Source organism: Oppia nitens, unplaced genomic scaffold (assembly GCF_028296485.1).
Source record: "Oppia nitens isolate AA-2021 unplaced genomic scaffold, nextdenovo-longstitch-racon4-pilon3 scaffold2_pilon_pilon_pilon, whole genome shotgun sequence".
Lineage (NCBI taxonomy): Eukaryota > Metazoa > Arthropoda > Arachnida > Sarcoptiformes > Oppiidae > Oppia > Oppia nitens.
Window position 1 is genome coordinate 10399949 of NW_026533210.1, and position 26335 is coordinate 10426283.

Genomic DNA, 26335 nt, shown 5'->3' on the forward strand with positions numbered 1-26335 from the left:
TTAAAATGCAACATTTAATTAGAGTTTTATTATTATATATATTTTTTTAAAAATTTGAATTGTTATTTGAATTGTTATTAACTCTAATTTATAATTTTTTGATATTATTTATTTTTAATTTTTTTTAAGTAGTTGTCATATGATTTTTTAGCGTTTTATTAAAATAAAAACTAAACGCTTTATTTTTTAATTAGATAATTATATATATATATATATATATTTTGTCTTTTTATAACAATTTGCTGCATAGAATTCAATTGTTTTTTGTTTGTTTGTTTGTTTTAATTGTTTGTTTGTTTTTAAATTATGATAAATTCATAATAATAATTAATAATAATAATAATAATTACATTACAATTAAAAATCAATAATAATAATAATAATCAATAATAACTGCTTTCTTAATAATAATAATTAAATACAAATTCAACAAATAAAACAAATTCATTAATCAATTATTATTATTATATTTTTTTTTTAAATAACTTTATACACAATCACTTGAATTATTTTCCTAAGAATATTCTGTTAATATATTTATATATATATATAATATATTTTTGTTGTTGTATTAGCAGAATATTCTTGATATCACTCAAAAAACCAATTTTTCTTTTAATTAATTAATTAATTATTATTACATAACAAAAACAACAAAAAATTAATTTACGTTATATTTGTGAAAATATATAATTTTTTTTACAAAAATCTTTTAATCGACTCATTTAATTGTTTGTTTTTATTTGGGGATAAATTTTTACCCCCAAAAAAATAGCCGTACTTTTATATATAGTTTTTTTGTTGTTGTTGACATTTATAAATATATATATTGTACTGTATATATATATATACATACAATTTTTTGTCTCTATATTTATGTAAAATAATATTAATATATATTTAAATTATAATTTTTTTTCTCTCTCTCTCTTTCTCAACAAATCATAAAAATAAAATAATAAAAGAAATTTCGGTTCAGATCTTAAGTCTGGCATTTGATTTTGTTTTTTGATTCCCAAAATCAATATATATTTATTAAAAAATAAAACAAACAGAAAAAAGGCTTAACATTTTGTTTGTATGAAATAATAATTAAAAAAAACAGTTATTTATAATATGAGGTGATAGAGACAACAACAATAAAAAATATTATAAATAAAAAAATTGATGCAATGATAGCTAAAAAAAAGAGTAGTTTTGATAATAATAATAATAATAATATTACGGTAATTAAAATTATATAGTGATTTGATAGAGAAAATAGGGGTTTAAAAAAAATGTGGGAAAAAATATTACAAATAGTTATCGAAAAAAAAATTCCTGAAATCTCATAAATATATATATATAATATATATACATATATTATGTATCAAATTACCAAAAATAATTCAATAAATATAAATATATATATAATTTATATATGAATCGTTATTTTTAAAAATATTTATATTATATATATATATATATAATGTTAAGCCTTTTTTTGATATCATTTTTATTATTAAATTAATTAATAATAATATTGTTGTTAGAGTTGATCACAAAAATAATTAACAAAAAAAAATTAATTAATTAATTAACTACTAATAAAAAAATTTGTGATAAAAATAGATTTTTTTGTTTTGTTGTTGACTTATATTATTTAAATATATATTTTTGTTTTTTTTTATTATAAATATTTTGATGATAAGCGTATCGAATGGTTTCAAAAAAAAAAATCTCTGTATTTTATAATTTTTCAAAAAAAATTGTGATTTTTTTTCTCAATTAAATTAGAGAAATGAAAATCTCTCTATAAATATATAAATTATATATTTATTTATAATATAATTAATTAATTTTAAAAAATCTATTTTTTTTCAATATATAAAGAAATACCAGTTACCCATTTATATATATATTTATATATATATATATATATATATATATACTGTATATAAATATAAATATCAATATATTATACAGTAATTATTATTTATATCAATAATAAATATGTGCAAAAATAATTAGAAATACAATAATCTCTGTCTCTCTTTCTTTCTCTCTCTCTCTCTCTCTCTTTATAGAAGAAATTCAAGTGTAATATATATATATATATATATATATATATATATATATATATATTCAGTGAAAGAGGAGGCGCGCGGAATAGGAGGAGGTGTGTGGAGCTGTTGTTTATATGATGGCGGTTCAAGGTATTGATGGTATGTTTGTTATCATAGTTTGTGAGTGTATGTGTGTGTGTGTGGGTGTGTTTGTATAGTTGTACCGGTAGTGTGTATACCTCTCCAATCAATCAATCAATCAACTAATCAATAGATCAGATGGTATTCCTCTGCTGCTGGAGAGCTACTTCGGCCAACGCTACCAAACCATCACTGAATTCAATTCCCTGAGTAGTAGTAGTAGTAGTAGTAGTGGTAGTAGTGATAGTGTCGTTGTTGCTGACGATCATGTCTTTAGTAGTGGTGTGGTTAACATTAGTTAAGTCATTCATCTTCATATCATCTTTGATTGTTGCTGTTGTTGTTGACATCAACTCTTCGCCGCCCATTTGGTCCATCCTATTGCTGCTGCTGTTGTTGTTGTTGTCTCCGCTTGACTTTGTCGTCGTCGGTGTTACAGAAGAAACTGATTCGTCATTATTATTATCATTACTATTATTATTATGATTGTATAATAAAGTGCTTTCACTGCTAGTATTGAGAGTATTATCAGTAATCAACTGATTCTTCTTATTAATCATCAATCTATCGTTATCTTCATAATCATTATCACTATTATTGTCGTTGTCATCGTCGACGACATCGTTGTTGTTGTCACCAATCAAATGGCTATTCATGTGGTTGTTGTTGTTTGACTCTTGATTTTTAATCATTAGATCATTGGAACCGCTAGTTCTCATTGTCGTTGTCGTCGTCGACAATGAAGCCGACAATGACAACGACGACGAATTGTTAACCGTTTTATTAGCTTTGCTATGACTCAGCGCATTGAGCAGATGTGTATCACCCAATTGTGGCAACTGTTTGATGTGTTCCTCTAAGTCGAAACCGCCCGAAACCCATTTGGAAACACTACCAGTACTACCGGCTGCGGCGGTGGTGGTAGAGGACGACCCGTCTTTTGTATGGTCCGACCGGTGGTGATGATGGTTATCATCACCGGCGCCGCCGCCGCCACTGTTGGCGCTCATCGACGACACAGTACGGCTGCGTTTTGTTAGTTTTGTTTCCGACAGTATTTCCAGATATCGTTTTCCTTTACACGATCTCTCCTTTCTTGACTGTTGCTGCTGCTGATGATGACCTTTACCACTACCACCGCCACCACTGGCGCTATTGGCGTTTGTATTGCAATTTGTATTTGAATTATAATTAAAATTATTATTATTATTATTATTAGTCCTATTTTTACATAATTGATTATTTTCATCATCAGATGTATTATTATTATTATTATAGAAAGGCAAAGATAAATGTAATGATGAAGATGTGGACTCTCCTGAATGAGAAAAAAGATACAATTTATTAAATATATCGGTAATTGTTATATATATATATATATATATATATATATATATTAAAAACCATACATACCTTCAGGAATACCGGTGCTCAACAGCTTATCAATAAAATGGTCGATAATGTGCTGATTGGAAGTATGAAGAACAGTAGAGGCCGACAGGTTTAATGGTTTTTCTTCCTCCTCTTCGGCGTCATTGGCAACGACGACGGCGGCAGCGGAGGCGACACTGTTGTTGTTGTTGTTCTCCGTAACATCCATTGCATGGTTAGTGTCTTCATCGTCGTTGTCGATGTCATCATCAGACGATACGACGACCCGATTGTTGTTGTTGTTGTTTGATGTTCTTGTCATGTGATTTGTTGCACTACTGTCGACAGTTCCCGTTGTTGTTGTACTCATTTGATGATTTGTATTGTTGCCGATGGTATTGGAACCGCTGCTGCTGCTGCTGTGGTGATGGTGACCACCGCTAACTTCTTGGTGGTCCAACAACAGTCGTTGCTGTGAACTACGTTCGAGTGCCTCGAGTTCTCTGGTTTCGATCGAATGCTGTTCCAGAACGCTGTTGATGTGGCCATTGATTATATCCGAATTGAATGCCGACTTTTCCCGACGCGAATTCAACGCCGAATTTCTGGACGACGACAACGAAGACGACATTGAGCCCAATGATAGAGATCCGCTCAATGCGTCTTCGATAACACGGTTAGCAGTTTCAATGTCCAAAATCGGCGGACCCGTTCCCGAATTATTATTATTATTATTTGTACCAATTATTTTGGCCGGCGATGAGGCGGCGGCCGATAATATGGATGAAGTAAAACATGATGAAGAAGAAGAAGAAGATTGTTGGTGTTGTTGTTCACCGTTTGTATAATTATTTGTGATCTTATTGTTGCTATTGTTGTAGTTGTTATGATTTGTCACTATATATTTCGGGAGTCAATTGTTATTAGAACCGGTAATTAAAAAAAATTTTACCGGTAATTACCCGTAAAATTCCAACATAAAATACATACCTCTATTATATTCGCCGTTTTCTAGATTTTCTAAATAACGCTTTTTCGGTGGTTTCGGTGTTGACTGTTGACTGACTGGCGGCGGTACCAATGATTTGTTATTATTATTATTATTATTATTGTATTCGTGTGTATTCATTGGCACCGACATTGATGGCGCTGCTGCTGATGATGGCGGCGGTTGTGTCGGTGGCGGCGGGTGAGGAGGCGATGGTGGACCTACTGTAGGCGGCGGTGGCCTAATCAGGGGCGGAGGAGGACAGAAAAATAATTATTGACACATAATTAGAGAAATTGATAGATGTTAGGGTTAGGGTTGGGGTGGACTATGGGGTATGAGATTAGACAGACACGACTTAAAAACTTTGGACCCATACCTTAAATCGGTAGTCTTATACCATTTGAAATGTGGATTAGCTTTCATAAAGGCTTCCTTATACTGACGGGCCAGTTCCGTGTACTTGAGTTTCTGGTCAGAATCGAGGGCTGCCCACCATTCGCCGAGTATTTTCGTAATACTACGGTTCTCCAGATGCGGATACTTTTGGCGTACAACACTACGGTGTCGTTTGCAAAATATTAGAAACGCATTCATTGGCCGCTTTTGGGCCGACGCTGCGGCCGCCGCTGCCGGCGATGCCAGCGACGACTGATAGGCAGAATTGGAGAAACGACTCATATCTGTAGGACAAACCAAACAAACAAACAATAAGATTATATGGATTATCGATTTTAAGAGCTTAGGTATGTAGTTATTAGGGATATCAATAAAAAAATATAAATATATATACAGTTTTGTTGTGGTGTGGACTGATTATTATTATTATTATTTGCACCGGTTGGTTTAGGGCCTCCCATCACTCCTACACCACCAACTCTTTCCTCATCAGATGATGACGATCCGGAGTTGGCGTCCGATTTGGATGTGCGGCCATCGGTTAGAGCGGCCAACGACGATGAGTGCTGATCGCCGCCGCCACCACCGCTGACAACTTGTTTGGCACCACTTGTTTCACAGTGCGATGGACTAACCGTTTCCTAAAAATAAAAAAAATAATTATTAATTAATGATAGAAAAAAATTATATATGATATATATATATATTACATAATAAGATAATAATAACATTATTATATCACTTTAGCTAATAATAATCATATGACTTAATTAATTAATATCAATGTAAATATAATATATATATATATATTTATATATGATATGTACTGTAGTGTAAATTTATAGTATTATAAGTTTCATATATAATAACTATTAAATATCTTTTTATATATATTTAGTACATGTAAATAAAAATGTTAATAAAAAAATACTACTACTAATAATAATATCTTTTTTTTAAATATCAATATTACAAACATTACTACTACTACTACTAATAATAATAATAACAAAAATATATTCAACGATTGATTATCGATTAATTGAAGTTTAATAAACACATAATTATTAATTTATTATTATTATTATAGTATAATAATAATAAAGACATATACTATTGACTTTATCAAACAAATAAAAAAAAATTAAAACTAATAATTCATTAATTAATTAATTAATCAAAAATTTATAATTAAATAGTCATTTTTTTACTGTAGAAATATATATATATATATATATAAAAAAAGCGTTGTTTGACTTATAATTTTAATTGAGCGGTGAATAGCATTGAAATATTTATGTCATTTAAGTGTTATTTTATACAAATTTAATTACATTTTATATATTATATATATATTTCACATTATAATGACAACTAACCATTTATTATACATATATATATATATATATATATTTATAATATTAATAAACGCATATATCATGTCAATGAGCCAATATATATATATATATATATATATATAAAGTTGCTAGCTTAAACATTTTTAATATATATATATATATATATTATAATAAATAAATTATATACATACATATATATATATATATATATATTATATACATGTGTGTGTAATATACAGTAAATATACTATACATTAGTGTTAGTAAATATGGCTATTCATTACACTACAGTATTATATAAATTATATATATATATATATAATCACTATTGTTATAATCATAATAATACTAATATACAGTACATATTATATAAAAAAAAACTTTTAGCTATTGTATTAAACAACAACAATAATAATATATATATATATAAAAAATTCAATGTCTAACCAACAACACAACAAAAAAAACCAAAAAAATAAAATTATGCCTTAATTAATAACAACATAATGCACTTATACAATATATATAAGCGCTTATGTATAGTTAGTTACTAATTATATCCACACCACACATATATATAACATATTATATAATATATGAATGTTTTAATATATATATATATATATATAAGGTATGTAAGGGTATCCATAAAAATAATAATATAAAGTCCTCTCTCTCTTTCTCTCTCATTATGTATTAAAATAATATTATATAATATAATGTAATAAAAAAAAGTTATGCTAAACAATACCAATACATATGATTTAAACAGTGTGTGTGTGTGTGTGTATGTGTTTATGTGAGTGTATTGGTATTTAAAGGGGATTTAAAAAATTTGTTTTAAAGGGAAACTAAATAAAAATGTATTATAGAAATAATTATTTTGTATTAACTAACTAACAAACAAACAAACAAACAAAAAGTTGTTAATTAATTATAATTATAATATACTAACAATTATGATATAATTTCTTAATAATAATAATTATTATTATATGAATACATTGTATATAAAGAAAGAGAGAGACTATGATAAAGCAATTTATTATTATTTAATAGTAAATACAAGTTATTATATATTATATATTTTTTTCATTTAAATATGCAATTAATTGTCAATTTTTCATTGAATGTCAATCAGATTATCGCACAAAAATCAGTTGAATGACATCAATATATTATATCAATTAATACTAACTAAATATCGATATATATATATATATATATCAATAAATATATATATTAATTGCCATTCAATCGGATATTGTAATGGGAAGGATATGTTATATGTAAATAAAAATCATATAATAATAATAATAATAATATAAATAATAATAATAATACCATTGGTTTCATTTTGATGTATAATTTTTTTTATAGTCAACACTAATTATACCGACAATTGCTGTATAGATATATCATATATAATATACATATAAATGATATGACATTTATATAGCGTAGACTTATTTWTWTATATATATATATATATATATATATATAATAATAATTATTATTATTAATAACTAATTAATTAAAAAAAAACTTTTATATAATAATCACAACAACACCAATGTAGCCATCAATTGGTTTATGGTTAGTGAGGGGGGGGTATCAACTAAATTATATATACATGTATATATATGATATGTCCATCCAATAGCACCCCCACCCAAGTGATGATGGTCAGTGATGATGATGATGATGGTGGTGGTGGTGGTGACCCCCGCCTTACCCCTCCCGATATATTATAAGGGGTGAGATAACGTCACCAACAACAACAACAACAAAAAAAACTTAACTAAATGTTTGACAGCCCGAGCCCACAGTCAGCAATGGTAGCCCTTTTTATTTTATATATATATATATATGTATGTATATCTCCTCGCTTGACACTACAGTATATACATACAGACAACCAACAAAACACAACAACTACAGTACACACACACACACACAAAAAGCTTATGTAGTTTTTTTTTAATACTACATACAGTATAACCACACATACATACACTGTGTATAAGCGCTCTGCTATGTGTATAATAGCGAGCAATTGATGGCTACATATATATATATACTGTATGTATGTATGAATAATGAAAAAAAAAAAAAAATTTTTGTTGCAGTGAATGAGTGATTATCAAAAAATTAATAATTTGAATGAAAACTTTTTAATTTTCACGTAAATTGACTGAAAACTTTATTCAATATTAATTATTAGTTAATTTGAATGAAAATCCCATTCAAAATATTTAGTTATCAATGAATTTTCATTCATAATTAATAAATTTTTTAGTTAACAATATATAGATAGATATATACATACCATACGAGTGGCCATTACTTTACTAACGCACACACATATATACTGTGATATGATTTTATATATACACTAACACTGTGTGTATAAAACTACAGACATAACATTGAGAGAGAGAGAGAGAGAGAGAGAGAGAGAGAGAGAGAGAGAGAGAGAGAGAGAGAGAGAGAGAGAGAGAGAGAGAGAGAGAGAGAGAGAGTCAGTGGAGACACAACACAAAGCACTGATAGACATAACATTACGGCAAACACCGACATCTATTGGTAGGCTAACAGTGCTCTCTCTCTCTCTCTTTATACAAGTGTGTGTATGTATGTGTGTGTGTGTGTGTGTGTGTGTCTATGTGTGTGTGTGTGTGTGTGTGTGTGTGTGTGTGTGTGTGTGTGTGTGTGTGTGTCTATGTGTCTATGTGTCTATGTGTGTGTGTGTGTGTGTGTCTATGTGTGTGTATGTGTGTGTGTATAGTGTGAAACCAGTGTTTGACATATCATATCCACTATACATGTAGTCGTAGTACTGGTACTGTAGGGGTATATATATATATAAAAAAAGCAAACAAAAAAATACTTTTATAACACACACACACACACACACACACACACACACACACACACACACACACACACACACACACACACACACACACTCTTATATAACGTAAGTCATCAATTGAAAGGTTGGTTGGGTTTTTAAGTTAGTTAGTTAGTGAAACAACAATAATAATATTTTATGAGTTTTTACAACCCCTGTATAAATGTGTAGTAAAGTATTTATAGGGGGGAAAAAGTTATACTATATATATATTCATATACAGTATATATTTGTTGGCAACCCTTTTATGTTTTATTACATTATATATGGGGTTATGTAGTGTTATCTCTGGTAATGGTATGTATATGTATGTATAGTGTGTGTGTGTGTATAAGCACCCAAAACCTGGCATTGATTTTGTTAAAAACAGTTTTATCCAATGCTATGTTGCCTTTGCCCCTTCCCCTTCCCCACCCCCGGGCAGGGAGGGGTAGTAGTCATATTCAATGCACATTAATATATATATATATACGTGTATTACGTATGACACGTATTACGTAAGTTTGGGATATATATATATACACACAATATGTACTGTATATATGGTGGTGGGGTCGCCAATAATAATGTTGTTCCTAAATATCATATATATATTTGTGATACAAATAAATATTATATAAAGTTTTTAATCAAAAAATATATATATAAATAATTTGAGGGCATTTTATCACATTTATAATAATCACATACACATACATATAGTATATGCATGCATACATAGATACAGGTGCTAAATGCAATGCATATGCATATCAGCAAACATATACAGTATACTATAGTAGTATACATATGGTGTTAATACAGTATAAAAATGATTATGCAATTATGACCCTGCTGTTTTTGATATATATATATATATATAAATATATGTGTGGGCGCCTGGTCATTTTCAGATGACTGGGCTTTTACAGTAGTGTTATTAATGAGTTAGTTAGTGATATGATTGTTATACATATATATATTTTTTTTGAAGACATAATGATATATAGATATATAAGGTATATATAAGTTATATACAGAATATTTTCAGATATATTCTATCTATCTATACATATACTGTAGATATTGAGAGAGAGAGAGAGAGAGAGAGAGAGAGAGAGAGAGAGAGAGAGAATATGTGTGTATCTTATAATTTATTATTAAAATTTTTTTATATATACAGTATATTAATATAATCAATGGATGCTATGACTTACGCAACACACACACACACACACTAACACTTGATGATAATGAATGTACTTTTAACTGCAGGTGTCTACAGGTGCACAATATAACAACCCTCTCTCTCTCTCTCTCTCTCTCTCTCTCTCCTATTGTCTTATAAATAGCAATGAATAGCAAAATCCTATATATATATATTAAACATTGTATGTATATATAAAAAATAAATAAAATTAATGACCAAATAATTTAACTAAAAGTTTATTTTATATATTTATATATATTATTGATTCATTTGTTTAAACAAAAAAAATCTATTTATATTATATTTTTTTAAACAGATTTTTTTTATATATCAAACAAACAAACTTACATACATTTAATAAATTTTAAAAAAAAAATTACAATACATTTTTAATACAAACACATATATTTAATATTATCATTATTATTGTGTGGTCAGTGATTAAACTAATAATAATAATAATAATAATAATAATAATAATAATAATAATAATAATAATAATAATAATAATAATAATAATAATAATAATAATAATAATAATAATAATAATAATAATAATAATAATAATAATAATAATAATAATAATAATAATAATAATAATAATAATAATAATAATAATAATAATAATAATAATAATAATAATAATAATAATAATAATAATAATAATAATAATAAAACATTTATAGATATATATTTTAATAATCACTATATAGCGTGTATGTTATAAATCATACTTTATTTTATTATTTATATTATAATACTTATACATATTGTACGGTATATTAAAATTATCGAAAAAAATAGTTAATATTAAAACAAAACAATAAAAATTGTAAAAAAAAGATTTTTTTCCTTTTAATTTTATAAAAAAAAACAAACAAAACATTTAATTATATTTATTTAGATATTTTTTTCTGAAAAAATAATTTGAACGGTCTTTGCAATTATTATTTTATACAGTATTATATAAATAATAATAATTATTATTATTACTGTATATATATATATATTTTATATTTGATTTGCAAAGACACTGGTATTTTGGTGGCCACCAAATATATATATATACTGTATATATATTTATATATATATATATATATAGGTTGGCCACCAATTATAGACCACCCCTTCCGATACCAATTCACATGAATCTGTTAGCAAATTAGAGAGAAAATAAAAAATAATTAATTAATTAATTAATTTAAAAAAAAACAAAATTTCAATTTAATGCAATTTGTTTCAATTTAATATATATATATATATATATATATATATATCACACTTATTATATTATAAGTTATATAGAGTAAAAAAAATATTTATACAGTATATTAGTGACATCATAAAAAATTATATATATATATATATATTATTTCTATATAACTTTTTAATATAAATTATTTTATTTTTCATATAATAAATTATAACACATACACACACACACACACACATAAATATATATATATATTTGAATCACTCGATTAGATAATAACTCTTTTTTTATATACGTAGAGAGAGAGAGAGAGAGAGAGAGAGAGAGAGTTAAAGAGAGAAAATTCACGATTGCATTGAATTTTGAATTAATAAGTAATGAATGCCATAAATGGTATGACTCTCACTATTATCTTATATATATACTGTATATTCTGTATATACATACATATAGATAGACACACACACACACACACACACACACACACACACACACACACACACACACACACACACACACACACACACACACACACACACACACACACACACACACACACACACACACACACACACACACAAGTCATATGAAAAAAATTAAATACATTTTTTTTATTACTATTATATACATATTTTATAAGTTATATACGTATATATATATATATATATATATACTGTATTTTTTATGCAACTAACTAAAAAAACTTGTGAAATATACAGTATATATAATATATATTATTTTATATTTTATATACCTCATTGACTTAATAAATAAATAAATTGATATATTATTTATAAGTTTATTTGTTTTTCACTTTACTGTGTGTGTGTGTGTGTGTGTGTGTGTGTGTGTGTGTGTGTGCGTAAGTATTAAACAAATAAATTAGCTAATGAATATTAATAATAATATTATTATTATAATAAAATATAAAAATGATGCAAAATGCAATTGATTATTACAAAAGCACCATGATAAATATTTTTTTTTTTGAATTAATTTTTGTTGTGTATGTGTGTGTGTTTATCGTTTATGTCTAGATTATAAATTACAATGATATAGATGTTTGTATGTATATATATATATATATATATATGTGTGTTAAAAGGGTGGGGGTAGATAATAGGATTACCAAATAGATAAAAAAAATAATTTTAACCTAGTACATTTGTTGAGGTTATATATTTATATTTTGTAAACATTATTGTTAAATATATTAAATTATTTTTTGTGTAATCAATTAATGATTTAATTAATTAAATGTAAAAATTGCAAATTTAAAAAAAATGTTTTTGTATAAACTATAAAATATATTATCCATAAATAATTATAAATAATATATAAAATATTGTTTACATTTTTTTTATATATATTTATATTTAAAAAAAACATTTTGAATATTTTAAACTTTTATAATAATATTAATTATTGTTAATTAAATAAATACTACATGTATTTAGTTTGCTATCTCACTTAAAATATAATTTAATTATTTATTTATTTTATGGAAACCCTTTATTTATGTGTTTTATTTACAACCTGGCAACTCTAGACTACTAGTACTTATAATATTATAATCAAGTCAATAGATACATAAACTATTCAAGTCAATTAATTTTTTTTCAAAAAATAAAATAAATATATTTTAACATAATTTTTTTAGCTAGTTCACACATTTACACACACACACACACATAAATAAATAAATTTATACAGTATATAAAACAATGGTATAATTTTTTGTTGTTGAAAACACACACACACACACACACACTGGGTAAGCTTGATTAATTAGAAAATTATCATGGTAATTTTTTTGTTTGCTTAAAAAACCATCAAAACAATTGAAATTTTTTTGAAACATTCAAACAAACAAAAAAAATGATAAAATTATAACACTTTTTTAAAAATAATAATTATAATAATAATCATAAATAACTAATTAATTAAATTACTTGGCATTGGTTGGGGTGGTCTTGTAAGGGGACGGTTGGATCAACTCGTGGTTCTTCTGGAAGGCTTGCGGTGCATACCTATTATAGAGACCCCAAACACTGTTCATATACTTGGAGTTATAGTTTAGGTGAGTCCTGTCATCGTCTAAATTAAGATATAATTAATTAATATATTAGTAATAATAATAATTTTTGAAAAAAACATATTACAGTAGATTTCTAGAAATAAATTATTAAAAAAATAAAATAAATTGTTTAAGTTATGACTTATGTTAGAATGTTAATATGTTAGAAGTTATAATGATTTTTGATAACTAAACCAAAAAATATTATAAGGTTTATAAATAACCCGATTTTCACACACATTTTCCCCGTATATATGCATTATTTTATACGGCAGGTCAATAAATCTGGTCAACTAAAAGCTATATATATATATATTTATTATATAGATAGATAGTATATATCGGTAAAAATTACAATTTTCAAGGTCGGGGAATGGGGGAAGGTTGGCCAGTGTGTGGTCACACATACGGGTTGACCAGAGATAATATTGCCGGGGGTGTGAAAGTGTTCAATAAAAACCGGGAATATTAGATATTAATGTAATAATCATATTGAGATCATTATTATTATAAGTTGATAATTAATTTTTACGAAAAAATTATGGTTAAATATATATATATATATATATATATATATATATATAGTATTTAATAATAATAATAATATTTAGTTTCTATCGGTTAAACATATCGGGCAAACATATCGGTTACATATATCGGGTAAAGATATCGGGTAAGCATATCGGGTAAGCATATCGGGTAAGCATATCGGGTAAGCATATCGGATAAACATATCGGGTAAACATATCGGTTAAATACATTGATCGGGTGCGACATCGGTTGGCTGAGTGGACCCAAAACTTTTTTGTCGGGCCTTTTCCTGTTTGATGGTCTGATGGACTTTAATGGCACTAAACGATATCAATGGTATCGATGACATTGTTGTTGTTTTTGATGATAAAATGTTTATTAGTATTATTGTTGAAAGTATTGTCAAAATTGTCAATCAATTACTTTTTAGCAATTAGTTTCTAATATTAAATAAAACAAACAAATAATAATTATATTAATAGAAATTAATGTTTAAAATATATGTTTTAAAAGAGAGAGAGAGAGAAACTGATAATAAAAGTGTACGCAAAATGACTTTATATATTCAATATATTTATAATATATATATTTATTATTTTTTAAACTTATATTTTACTTATAAAATGGTTGCGCTTAACAAAAAAATAAAATAAAATAAATTATAGCTAAACATTAAAAATATATTTACTTATAATACTGTATAATAATAATATAAAATTAAATTAACACTATTGTAGTATTATAATTAAATTTAATTAGATTATATTAAAAAAATACTAAATAATTACAATTAATGTTATTTTATATTAAAAACTAATTATTCAAATATTATGCAATATTATTAAACAATTTTAATAATTAATATATATATATTATATTACCTATTATGACAATAATCAATTTTTTAATTTAATAATTATTATAGTAGTAGTAATAATAATAATAGTAAAATTTAATAATAATATTTTAACATTAACTGCAATTGATTTTAAAATTAAATATTTTAATATTAAACACAAACAAACATTTATTTTTATAAAGTAGTCGTAATTTTTTCTGTTTTAAAAAATCCAAAATAAACTTAAAAATCAAAATTTTGAAGTTGTTTTAAATACTAAAGTTTAGACTGCCTTAAGGGGTATTCAATCCAGAGCTAACTGACCAGCACTGGTATATCAGTCTGTAATAGCACAGGTATATCAGCTTTACGTATAGATTATATAATCATTATATATATATATATAAAACTAAATTTTTAAAAATAAAAATAAAATTACTTATTTGAAAAATATTAAAATAAAATTGTTATTTATTATTACTACTATTATGCTTATAAACATTTAATAACTACTATTAAATAATTGACTTTAAACTAATATTAATTTATTATAGTATTGACTATTTATTTATCAATTAAATTATTTAATTTAATAGTTGATAATAAATTTATAAATAAATTTAAATAATTTATATAAAACAATAACAAACAAACAAAAATATCTGCAATTAAATTAGTTAGTTTATGTGTACATAAATTTAAATAATAAACAAACAATTTCTCACTTATATTAATAAATAGAGAGAGAAAAATATATATATTAATAATAATAATTATAAAAAAAATGTATGAATTAATTAAAATTACTTACTATTGTTTAAGAGAGAGAGAGAGAGAGCTATATATATAGTGAGAGTGAGAAAAAAAACTAATTTGCAAATAGTGTTTCAATTATTTTTAATTTAATAACTAAATAATAAATAACTAATTTTTCAAAAAAGTTTCTCAACAAAAAATAAATCAATTGTTTGCTGTATTACTAGATTACACACAAATAAATTGTATCTTTAAATACATGTATAATATTTATATTATAATTTTTATAAATATATATATACTGTATATATATATATATTGTATATATAACGAGTTGCTAGTGGTTGGTGCCAGTTATCTGCCGGTGCGTTGTGTAACTGAGCGAAGGACAGTTGGTTTTTTTTTGTTTAACTAATAGCACCCAATGATGATGATTGGCTGCCAATCAACTAAACATATAAAAAAATGCTTAAATAAACTAAAATGTATGGGTAATTATCTTAACTTTGATTGAAAATTAAAAACAGCCAATCAAACATAACTATTTAGTATATATATATATATATATTAATAAATATATATTTATTAATATATATATATATACTGTATAAATATATATATATATTTAAAAGTTATATTATCGACCACGAAGGACACCAGTGGTACAGAAAATTTAATTTAAAAAAATTTAATTTATTTAATATTTAGTTAAAAATATTTGATTTGCAATTTTTTTTGTGTGTAATGTTTTATCAATTAACAAATCATTTCTATGATTTTTTTTTAATTAAAAATTATTAAATTAAATTTTAATAGTTTATTTAAAAGCCTTTTATTTTTAATAAATTTTTAGTAAATAAAGTTATTTTGTATATATATATATATATTTAAAAAATTTGTTTACTATTTTTAGCTAAACTTTAAATTATTATTTAAAGAATATTTAATCTTTAAATATTTTTAAATTTAAATTTTTTTTTATTTATTTTCGTGTTTCATATACTACTGGTAATATGATTTCACAATAATTTTTTTTTTATTAAAAAATATATCAAATTTATTTACCAAACGATGAAAGTTATTAGACATGAAATATATAGATAAATATTTACTTAGAAAATATATATATTTTTTAAAAATAACATTCAACTTAAATAAACACAAATTGTTTTATATGGTTAGTTAATAATGAGAACATAAAAAAATATTGCAAATAAAATTTGCAACAAAATAAACTAAAATTGCAAAATCAATAATTCAATTTAATTTTCATTACAATAATAATCATTTTATTTTAATCGTCAATTTATTTTATTTTATTTTTTTTGAAGATAAATTACAGTACACTCTATACATAAAAATTATTATTATTTTTTTTTTTGAAGATAAATATATTAATAATAATAATAATAACTTATTAATTATATTCTACAGTAAATTACAGTAAAACAACTGTTGAGTTATAATTTTAAATAATTAATTTAAAAATATATATATAATTATGGATATAATGGGGGAAATGGTTTCCAAACAAATTTGCCATTTAATAGAAACTTTTCAGTTTCAATTGTATGTAAATGATCTAGCTGCAATAAAAATAATAAATTAAATAAAAAATTAAATATTAAAATTAGTGTAATTAAATAATTTTTTTTAATACACACAAAATAAAATAAAATATAATAATAATAATATTAATTGATTAGTTAGTTATTAATTTTTAATTTTATTTTTTCAATTATTTAGTAATTTTTTCATCATGGTTATTATAAACAACAATTTATATATATATATACAGTATATTTAATCATCAATTAGTTTAATGTTATTATTATTATTACTATACTACGTGATACTACAGTAGTAGTTAACTGTTTATATTATAATAAACATTACTGTATATAAAAATCAGTGTCTATTTTTAGTTTTATAATATAAACAATTTTTTTGTGTGTTTGTTTATTTTAAATAAAAATCAAATAACTAACTAATCAAATCAATATTATTATATATATACATATAATATAATTTCATTAATTAATTAATTATAAAAATAATAATACCTGGGTCCTAATATAATTGACCATCAATTCAAGGTGTTTGGGATCAATTGATTCATATATAAATAGGGTTCGCCAAAGTGCGGCACACAATGTTTTATCATCAGTTAGTAGACCCTTGAATATAAAATCAATCAAACAAAACCACCAAAAAAATTAGATATGTATATGTATAAAATTTTTTGATACTGTATATATATATATATATATACTAGTATATATATAATCAATACAGTTTTATTTTATTATCTTGGTACATTGTATATATGTGGTAATAATAATAATAATAATAATAATAAATCTACCTAATCATAAACAATACTATCAAATGGGGGTGGGTGGGTGGGTGGCTGGGTGAGGGTACATTAAAGTACAGTACATTAAACTTATGTATGTGTATAATATGGTTAGTCTAACACTAGTAGACAAAATGTTTGGTAGATAAGTTAATTTTTTTTTAATATAATCAAGATAATAATTTATTATATTAGTTTTTAATTAGATAATTATAAAAGACAAATATTTAAAATATTATAAATTGTTTGTGTGTGTTTGTTAATTAAATAAATAAATACCGCATGGTAATTTTTTAAAAATAAATTTGTGTGATATCTCTCATTAATCCTAAAGTTGCACATGTATATTTTTTTATAAATATATCTATATATATAAACTTATCTAGCTTAAATTTAATATTTAATTCAATTATTAAGGATAATAAATAAATAAAATTTTAATTAAATATAATAATAAATTTTAATAAATTTACTAAAACTTTTTGGTAATACTGATATCAAAAAAAAATAAATAAATAGATATTTAGCTAAAAATTAAAAACAAAAAAAAAGTTATTTTACGGTAATATACAGTAGTTTTTTTTAAAAACCACATATTATACTACAAAATATTACGGGTATTATCGGTAATGACAATCACCGGTAATGACCGATCATTTTTGCGGATCATCTGGTAGTTGAATGACTGACCAAAACTATAATAATAATAATAATAATCACCTCATCGTAGGCTACGATCATAGCCTGAAACTGTTGCAACAGCTGATCCATTGACTGGCGCCGTACTTTGCTGGTCATCGGTGCCAACAATTTCAATCGGGACTGACAGTCATCCCACATACGCGCGACCACTTCGTTGCGCAACACCCGACCCTCTTGACCGGCGGACATACACCGAACCAAACACATCCAGACGTGCAATTGGGTGACCAAAAACCACGACAAATACGTGTCGGTTAGCCGAAGTTCGGCGAAAAACTTTTCAATAGGTATACCGTCACTGCAGGCCTCGTATAAGTAGACGGATGTCGGATGCAGTCGATAGCGCGGTATAGTTGTATAGCCGAACCATCGCCGCAACCGATAGACCAGACCGTCCATTGTGTCGAACGGCGAATAGTTATCGTTGCCGACTGATGACCACTGGACGGCCGATACGGACAGCGAACGTCTTGCGGATGCGACGGCGGCCGACAGTTGATGGTCAGTCATCGGTGGCCGTCGTTGTCGTCGGCCGGCAACACATACGTGTCGGCCGCCGCTCAACAAACCGGTGTCCAAACCGGCGGCCAATCTTAACAAGCGATCCATTAATTAATTAATTAAATGACTATTAATTTAATGACTTTATTATTATTATTATTATTGAAAACAATTAACAATTAAAAACATAATTTAATTAATAAAAAACATTTTATTTATTAATTAATTGTTTAGTAATTTTCAAAAATAAATAAATAATTTTCAAAACATTTATATTTTTTTATTTTCATAAACATTACAAACATTGAAAGTATACAATCAATAGCGTCAACAATACTAGTGTTATGTATACTATGTGTGTGTGTGTGTGTGTATGTAATAAAATTTGGGCCTATTTAACATAACTAACAATCTATAGTAATACAATAGAGTTAGTCTAATATCAAAAAGGACTCATTGTGTGTACTGTAATTTTTAAAAAAATTTATTTAATAAACATTACAAACATTGAAAGTATTACAATCAATAGCGTCAACAATACTATGTGTGTGTGTGTGTGTGTGTGTGTATGTAATAATATTTGGGCCCATTTAACATAACTAACAATCTATAGTAATACAATAGATTTAGTATAATATCAAAAAGGATGTATTCAATTGATGTGTTGTTTACTGTAATACCCATTAATAATAAACAATACAATTGAATACACAGTGAAAAACACATATTTCGCTGAATCACTTCAATCAGTCAATCAGTGTTTAAGTGAAAAAAAAACTTTTTTAAATCTTCAGTGTCGTTGTTGTCACTGATCTTTGGATCTATTTATTCATTCAATCAAACAGACAGACAGATAGTTGTCTTTTAGTTAGTTATTTAGATTATAATAATAATGGATCGCTTGTTAAGATTGGGCGGCGGTTTAGGCAGTTTAGGACAGGTATGTATATTATTAGCCATCGATGGTCATCATCATCATCATCATCGGTGGTGATCATTATTGTTGTTGTTGATGTGTTAATTAATCTGTTTGTTTTGTTTGTCTACACCAATCAACCAAATAGGGTGCCGCACCAACCGACGGCCCGGTAGTGGACACCGCCGAACAGGTATACATATCATCGTTGGCTTTGCTGAAGATGTTGAAACACGGACGGGCCGGCGTACCCATGGAAGTGATGGGCCTGATGTTAGGCGAATTTGTCGACGACTATACCGTACGGGTGATCGACGTGTTTGCTATGCCACAGTCGGGAACGGTATGTGTGTATCGGAACTGATTTGATTGACTATTAATTGACTGATTTTAACGATTAGGGTGTTAGTGTAGAAGCAGTTGATCCAGTATTTCAGGCTAAGATGTTGGACATGTTGAAGCAAACTGGTCGGCCAGAGATGGTTGTCGGTTGGTATCATTCGCATCCGGGTTTCGGTTGTTGGCTATCGGGTGTCGATATTAATACACAACAAAGTTTCGAAGCCCTCAGCGAACGGGCAGTGGCCGTCGTTATCGATCCGATACAGTCGGTTAAAGGCAAAGTAGTTATCGACGCCTTTCGGCTAATTAATCCCAATATGATGGTCTTGGGTCAGGAACCGCGTCAGACGACCAGCAATTTAGGTCATCTGAATAAGCCGGCCATTCAAGCCCTGATACACGGCCTGAATAGACACTACTATTCCATTGCCATCAACTACCGGAAGAATGAATTGGAACAGAAAATGTTATTGAATTTGCATAAGAAATCGTGGATCGACGGCCTAATGTTGGACAACTATGACCAACATTGTTCCCGTAATGAGAAGACGGTAATCGATATGTTAGAATTGGCCAAATCGTATAATAAGGCCGTCGAGGAAGAGGACAAACTAACAGCGGAACAGTTGGCCATCAAAAATGTTGGCAAACAAGATCCGAAACGACACTTGGAAGAGAATGTGGATGTATTGATGACCAACAATATTGTCCAATGTTTGGGTGCTATGCTATCGACAGTTGTATTCAAATAAAATAAATATACAATTGATTTGATTTCATTTGATAATTATTTCATTTTTTTTTATATATATAATAAAATATAAATTAAATAAAAAATAAAAACAAATTGTATTATTTATCTTTCATTTTGTTTTTTTGAACTATTTATTTGTAATTTAATTAATTACTTACTAAACGCCTAATAATAAAAAAATTTGATAATAAAATTTTTTTTGTTGCTTTAAAATATTTATAATAATTAAAAATTATAATATACTGTAATAATAATAATAATAATATCTTTTTAATTATAATATATATAATTCATTAGAAAATCTTTTTTTTTGTTGATAAAAACAATTGGTTTATAATCTTTTTAAATATATATTTATATTTATCGACAATTTTTTGTTGTTATTTAATACCCGACAAAAAATTATTATGAATTTTAATTATTATTATTATTTAAAAAAAAACATATTTACAATACACACTCATTCAATAACTTTGTGTCTAATAATATATTGTGTGGTAAAGTGTTGTTTGCAATTGTTTTTCAAAAAAAAATATAAATAAAATAAAAATAAATTCAATTTAAAGCATTTTGTTGTTGAAATTGCGGTGAATAAGACAGATAATTGTTGGGAACAATTGAAGTCGGATGTCCGGCCATAGCACTAGTAGTATTGACAACATATGGCTGCGAATAGTTGTTATTGTTCATCATTGCATCGGCGGTAACCATACCGCCGCCACCGACATTCTGGTTCTGCAACTGTTGCGATAGTGGTAGTGGTGTAGACATAATCGGTGGCGCCATTGACTGCTGTTGATAGTGTTGTTGTTGTTGTGGTGGCGGTGGTCCCGTAGCCGCCGGCGACTGATGATAGCCACTCGATAGCTGAGGTTGTTGTTGTTGTTGTTGTAAATGCTGTGCCATTTGCTGCTGTTGTTGTTGTGATGGTGGCGGTGACATCATAGGCATCTGCTGCGAGACAATCGGCATCTGTTGCTGATGTTGTGTCGGATGAGTGTATAATTGATTTGTTTGTGTAGTAGTCTGTGGCGGAATTGCACTGTATTGTTGTTGTTGCTGTTGTTGTTGATTGACGACACCAGCATAGGTAGGCGGAAATGGTTGCGATGGAAAGCCTACAGGCATTCCTCCTCCTACTCCTCCGTAGTATGGATTGGCAGTCGCCGCCGCCGCCGCCATCATTGCAAAGTTTTCCTTCATCAGCGAATGATACAAATTGAGTGCCGAATTGAGCTGAATGTTGGCGGCGGTCAGTGCCGCGTGTTTTTTGTCCACTAGTTGTAGCTCTTGATCGATAAGCGGTGTCATTGCCGTACATTGTTCTTCAAAAAAAAATGAAAAAATATTCAATGTCTTTGTCAATTGGGAATCAATCAAATACTACGAACCTTCGAGTACTAGAAGTTCTTCGGAATCCGATTTGTCTCCATTGGGATCGGCGTCGTGTATCAGATGAAGCAATCGGTCGATCTTTTCTTCATCGATCTCCGGTTCCGATTCTTTTTCTTCGACAACTTTTACTTTAATCTCTTCACTGAATTGTACTTTCTTTTCGTTTGGTTTATCTGTTGTTTCAATCAAATTGTTATTTAAAAAAAATTGTTATTAAATTAATAATTCTCTTAAATAATAATAATAATTACAACTGGGTTCGGGTTCGGCCTCCAAATCAAGTGTCACAAAGTTTGATGGAAATAGACCTTCTCCTCGATGGTTAGATCCTTTCCACCAATTGGCATCACTGGATTAGGTGGTAACCAATTGTTTAACAAACAAACAAACAATAATTATTAAACAAACAATATTGACAACAAAAAAATACTGAAAACCCGTACCCATTATCCAAAACTAATATCACTTCTCCAGCTTTAAATGTTAGCTCATTGTCCTCTACGGCCTCAAAATCATAGAGTGCCCTGACTTTTGTCAACTCTTTTTCGACACCATTAGTGGTATTATTATTATTACCGGTAGTGTTGGTAGTGGTTGTCGTAGTCGACGAACTATTGTTTATCGGATTAGTTGTTATGTCCGAATTGAATGACGGATATAGACTACTACTGACGACTCTAGTATTGTTTGAATTATTATTATTATTATTGGATTTACTCAAAGAGGACGGCGTTTTTGGCGAACCACTGCCGGCGCCGCCGCCGCCCGACTCCTTCAGACTGGCTTCGATAGCTTTTGCTATGTCTTCTTCTTCCTGCGAAGTGGTAACTACATCAGGATTTTTAGGCAACTGTTGCAACGCTAGCGACGACCTCTTGATCGGCTCGGATGACGTAAAATCCATTCCTTCGCTCTTCAGCTTATGATAAAGGGCTGGTATTAGACTTAGTTGCGGATCGTTTTTGAACTCAGTTTGGGCCCACTTTTTGATCAACAATCGCAACTTTTCGCACACTTTTGGATGAGATTTTTGCAATAGTTTACGTATTTCGGACTCAAAATCACGGGAACACACCTTTAAAAAAATAAAAACAAAATAAATAATTTAAAAAAATTATACAATTAGTAAAAAAATAAAATAATTTTCTATATTAAGGTATATATATATTTTTATGGCAATTAATATTATTTAATATATATGACTACAATGTATTTCATCAAATAATAATAATTATTATTATTATTATTACTGTAATCATAAAATGTCAAATAATAATAATTTCATAGACTTTATCATCAAATATATAATGCAATTATTATAAAACTTCAAGTATAGTGAGATAATAGTTAGGGTATTGTATAGTATAAGTATAAGTAATAATAATCTAAATAAAAGGTTATTATTCATTACATTTTATCATCAAAAACAACAAAAAAAACTAATAGATAATAATAATACTATAAAATAGTTTTTATTTATAAATAAAAATATAATTACATTACCTCTAAATGAAATATTTTGCCACAATTGCTAACACAGGCGTCCAATAACTGGTATCGGGTTTTATATGAAATAAATTTATATTAATTAAAACAATCAATAAAAATAAATTTTTGGTTGTCTTCTAGTGGATGATAACCACACAGTCATCATCAGTCATCATCATTGTCACCATTATTAAGGGGTTCAGTTCAAGTGATAACAAACAACAATAGCAATAATAATAATAATAATAAATAAATAAAATGCATTATCATTGAGACACCATTCATATCTATTAACAGAGAAAACATTGCCATCAAGTGATGCAATAATGACAACAACAACGACGACAACAATGATGACGACGACGACGAGGTTGTTGTTGTGGTGACTCATCCAATAACAACAGACAACAACAATACTAAAAGACTTATGGGTTGTCTGTCTTTTTTGTTGGTTATTATACATACAGTAAGCGATTGCATGACAACCGAAGGCAACGAATGATTCAGTCGGCGGACAATAGCTCGCATACAATCTTTCGGACCGTTCGGATCGGTACCGATTCGGTCGCATATTTCCATAATCAATGCCCAATCGTCGCTTGTGTTGGTCTCCGAGGTTACCCGTTCTGCGTGAGGTCGGTGGTCGGGTCGGGGATGGTGTGCGCGGGTGGCCAACAAACAAACAAAAAAAAATCAATTATTAATAATCAATTTGATATTTACCGACCAATTTCATGGACAGTCAAAAAAAAAACGGTAAACACTTACCGACTAACGGGTCGAAGATAGTGGCGCTACCGAAGATGCCCATCATTTATATGGTTATAATGATGTCCTCCTATAACATACACACACACACACACTCACGGCTCTGGTCACACTCTGGCCAAACACACAATTCGGTAAAATACAGGTCGCGATTCAAACAATCAATTGGCAAAAAAAACTAATAATAATTGATTTGACACTAAATGTCGACATTTAATACATTATATAATAATAATAATAATAATCATATCATTCACACTATAATATCTCACTCTATATATTAAATATAATAGTATACACACTGTTGTGTTACTATAGAAACACAGTGTGTGTGTGTGTTGTGTGTGTTGTTTGATATGATATACAAATATTAATATATAAAAAATTGTTGAAAATTATATTCAAAACCAAAAACAAATAGTAGACGCACCAGACAAGCACATAGATTTATCTCATTAGATTATACTTAATATATACAAATAAAATAGTGTGTGTATAATAACTATATAACAAAGTCAATGATTTGTATAAACTCCGCCCCCTCCCTAAGCATTAAATACTAATATTGCGCGCATATATACCCTACTGTGTTAGTGGGCAGTCATTATTGTTTTGGTTTTAAATATAATCGAATTAGTTTTTTTTAACTGTATGTTTCACAGCATAACAACACAATAATTGCATTGAATATACTGTACATTATTTTCCATACATTGCCAGCATTTGCACACAATTTGATTGTTTGTATATTATTATTATTATTATTATAATAATACTGTAAATAATTTATTAATATGTTTTTTAAAAAACATGTAAAATTATTAACAATTTATTTATTAATTTAATATTACTGTAAACATTTATTTATATAATTTTTTTATTTTTTTTAAATTGATTTTTTGTTTGTTTATTAATTTATTTAAATTAATCAATTTAGTTTTATAATATGTATATTAGTTGGTGCACATGCAGCATCTGCTATGATAGTTTTAAAAATATTTATTTTATATTTGATGACAAATACAGTAATATTTTATTTACATTTTTTTTTAATTTAATTTTTTTTAATAATAAATACAATGTGTTTATACATTAGTGTTAATACTGTACACTAAAGTATAGCTAAGTTTTTTCATATCATATAATAATAACTAAATAAATGTTTTTTAATAACTAAATAAATATGTTTACAACAAAAAAAAAATTTTTTGTTTGATTTAAAAAACTGCTGATTTGATTGGGTCTCAAAAAATACAAGTAAATAATTATCATTTTATTTATTTATTTATTGAT

General features: G+C 26.8%; 4 protein-coding genes across 5 annotated transcripts; 1 reads left to right on the forward strand and 3 right to left on the reverse strand.

The window, feature by feature from the left end:
* Positions 1–2105: 2105 nt before the first annotated feature.
* LOC128956436 (probable serine/threonine-protein kinase DDB_G0282963) lies at positions 2106–8698 on the reverse strand. 2 transcript variants are annotated; one of them, XM_054302178.1, is made up of 7 exons: positions 8632–8682; positions 7647–7707; positions 5339–5585; positions 4925–5228; positions 4548–4786; positions 3600–4454; positions 2106–3504 (listed from the first exon to the last, which is right to left on the reverse strand). In XM_054302178.1, the coding sequence occupies exons 2-7, from the start codon at positions 7656–7658 to the stop codon at positions 2321–2323; spliced, it is 2841 nt and encodes a 946-aa protein (XP_054158153.1). In that variant the 5' UTR covers positions 7659–7707; positions 8632–8682; the 3' UTR covers positions 2106–2320. The 2 variants fall into 2 exon arrangements, with proteins under 2 accessions (XP_054158153.1, XP_054158152.1); XM_054302177.1 differs by lacking the exon at positions 7647–7707 and having other exon boundaries at positions 8632–8698.
* Positions 8699–17319: 8621 nt separating this feature from the next.
* Positions 17320–19442, reverse strand: LOC128956119 (ubiquinol-cytochrome-c reductase complex assembly factor 1-like). The gene is made up of 3 exons (XM_054301801.1): positions 18897–19442; positions 17884–17997; positions 17320–17406 (listed from the first exon to the last, which is right to left on the reverse strand). Exons 1-3 carry the CDS (start codon positions 19386–19388, stop codon positions 17320–17322), a joined length of 693 nt encoding a protein of 230 aa, XP_054157776.1. The 5' UTR covers positions 19389–19442.
* A 653-nt stretch (positions 19443–20095) lies between these two features.
* LOC128954877 (26S proteasome non-ATPase regulatory subunit 14) lies at positions 20096–21457 on the forward strand. Its single transcript, XM_054300482.1, has 3 exons — positions 20096–20319; positions 20444–20638; positions 20697–21457. Exons 1-3 carry the CDS (start codon positions 20272–20274, stop codon positions 21387–21389), a joined length of 936 nt encoding a protein of 311 aa, XP_054156457.1. The 5' UTR covers positions 20096–20271; the 3' UTR covers positions 21390–21457.
* Positions 21458–21843: 386 nt separating this feature from the next.
* Positions 21844–25290, reverse strand: LOC128956287 (signal transducing adapter molecule 1-like). Its single transcript, XM_054301983.1, has 7 exons — positions 25043–25290; positions 24740–24900; positions 24290–24337; positions 23230–23861; positions 23038–23135; positions 22783–22959; positions 21844–22716 (listed from the first exon to the last, which is right to left on the reverse strand). The coding sequence occupies exons 1-7, from the start codon at positions 25086–25088 to the stop codon at positions 21947–21949; spliced, it is 1932 nt and encodes a 643-aa protein (XP_054157958.1). The 5' UTR covers positions 25089–25290; the 3' UTR covers positions 21844–21946.
* Positions 25291–26335: the final 1045 nt, after the last annotated feature.

Bases quoted from the DNA above. Each gene is read 5' to 3' on its own strand.
- LOC128956436 (XM_054302177.1), bottom strand. The intron at 5,229-5,338 runs GTATATATATTT...TTTGTCCTACAG, and splicing joins GTCCACACCACAACAAAACT to ATATGAGTCGTTTCTCCAAT. The intron at 3,505-3,599 runs GTATGTATGGTT...TTTCTCATTCAG, and splicing joins GAGCACCGGTATTCCTGAAG to GAGAGTCCACATCTTCATCA.
- LOC128956119 (XM_054301801.1), bottom strand. From the start codon at position 19,388: ATGACTGACCATCAACTGTCGGCCGCCGTCGCATCCGCAAGACGTTCG. The intron at 17,998-18,896 runs GTGATTATTATT...TTTATATTCAAG, and splicing joins TGATCGTAGCCTACGATGAG to GGTCTACTAACTGATGATAA. The intron at 17,407-17,883 runs GTATTATTATTT...TTTTTATTGCAG, and splicing joins TCAATTATATTAGGACCCAG to CTAGATCATTTACATACAAT.
- LOC128954877 (XM_054300482.1), top strand. From the start codon at position 20,272: ATGGATCGCTTGTTAAGATTGGGCGGCGGTTTAGGCAGTTTAGGACAG. The intron at 20,320-20,443 runs GTATGTATATTA...TCAACCAAATAG, and splicing joins GTTTAGGCAGTTTAGGACAG to GGTGCCGCACCAACCGACGG. The intron at 20,639-20,696 runs GTATGTGTGTAT...TTTAACGATTAG, and splicing joins CTATGCCACAGTCGGGAACG to GGTGTTAGTGTAGAAGCAGT.
- LOC128956287 (XM_054301983.1), bottom strand. From the start codon at position 25,088: ATGATGGGCATCTTCGGTAGCGCCACTATCTTCGACCCGTTAGTCG. The intron at 24,338-24,739 runs GTATGTATAATA...ACCCGATACCAG, and splicing joins TTGTCATGCAATCGCTTACT to TTATTGGACGCCTGTGTTAG. The intron at 22,960-23,037 runs GTAATTATTATT...TTGAAACAACAG, and splicing joins GGCCGAACCCGAACCCAGTT to ATAAACCAAACGAAAAGAAA.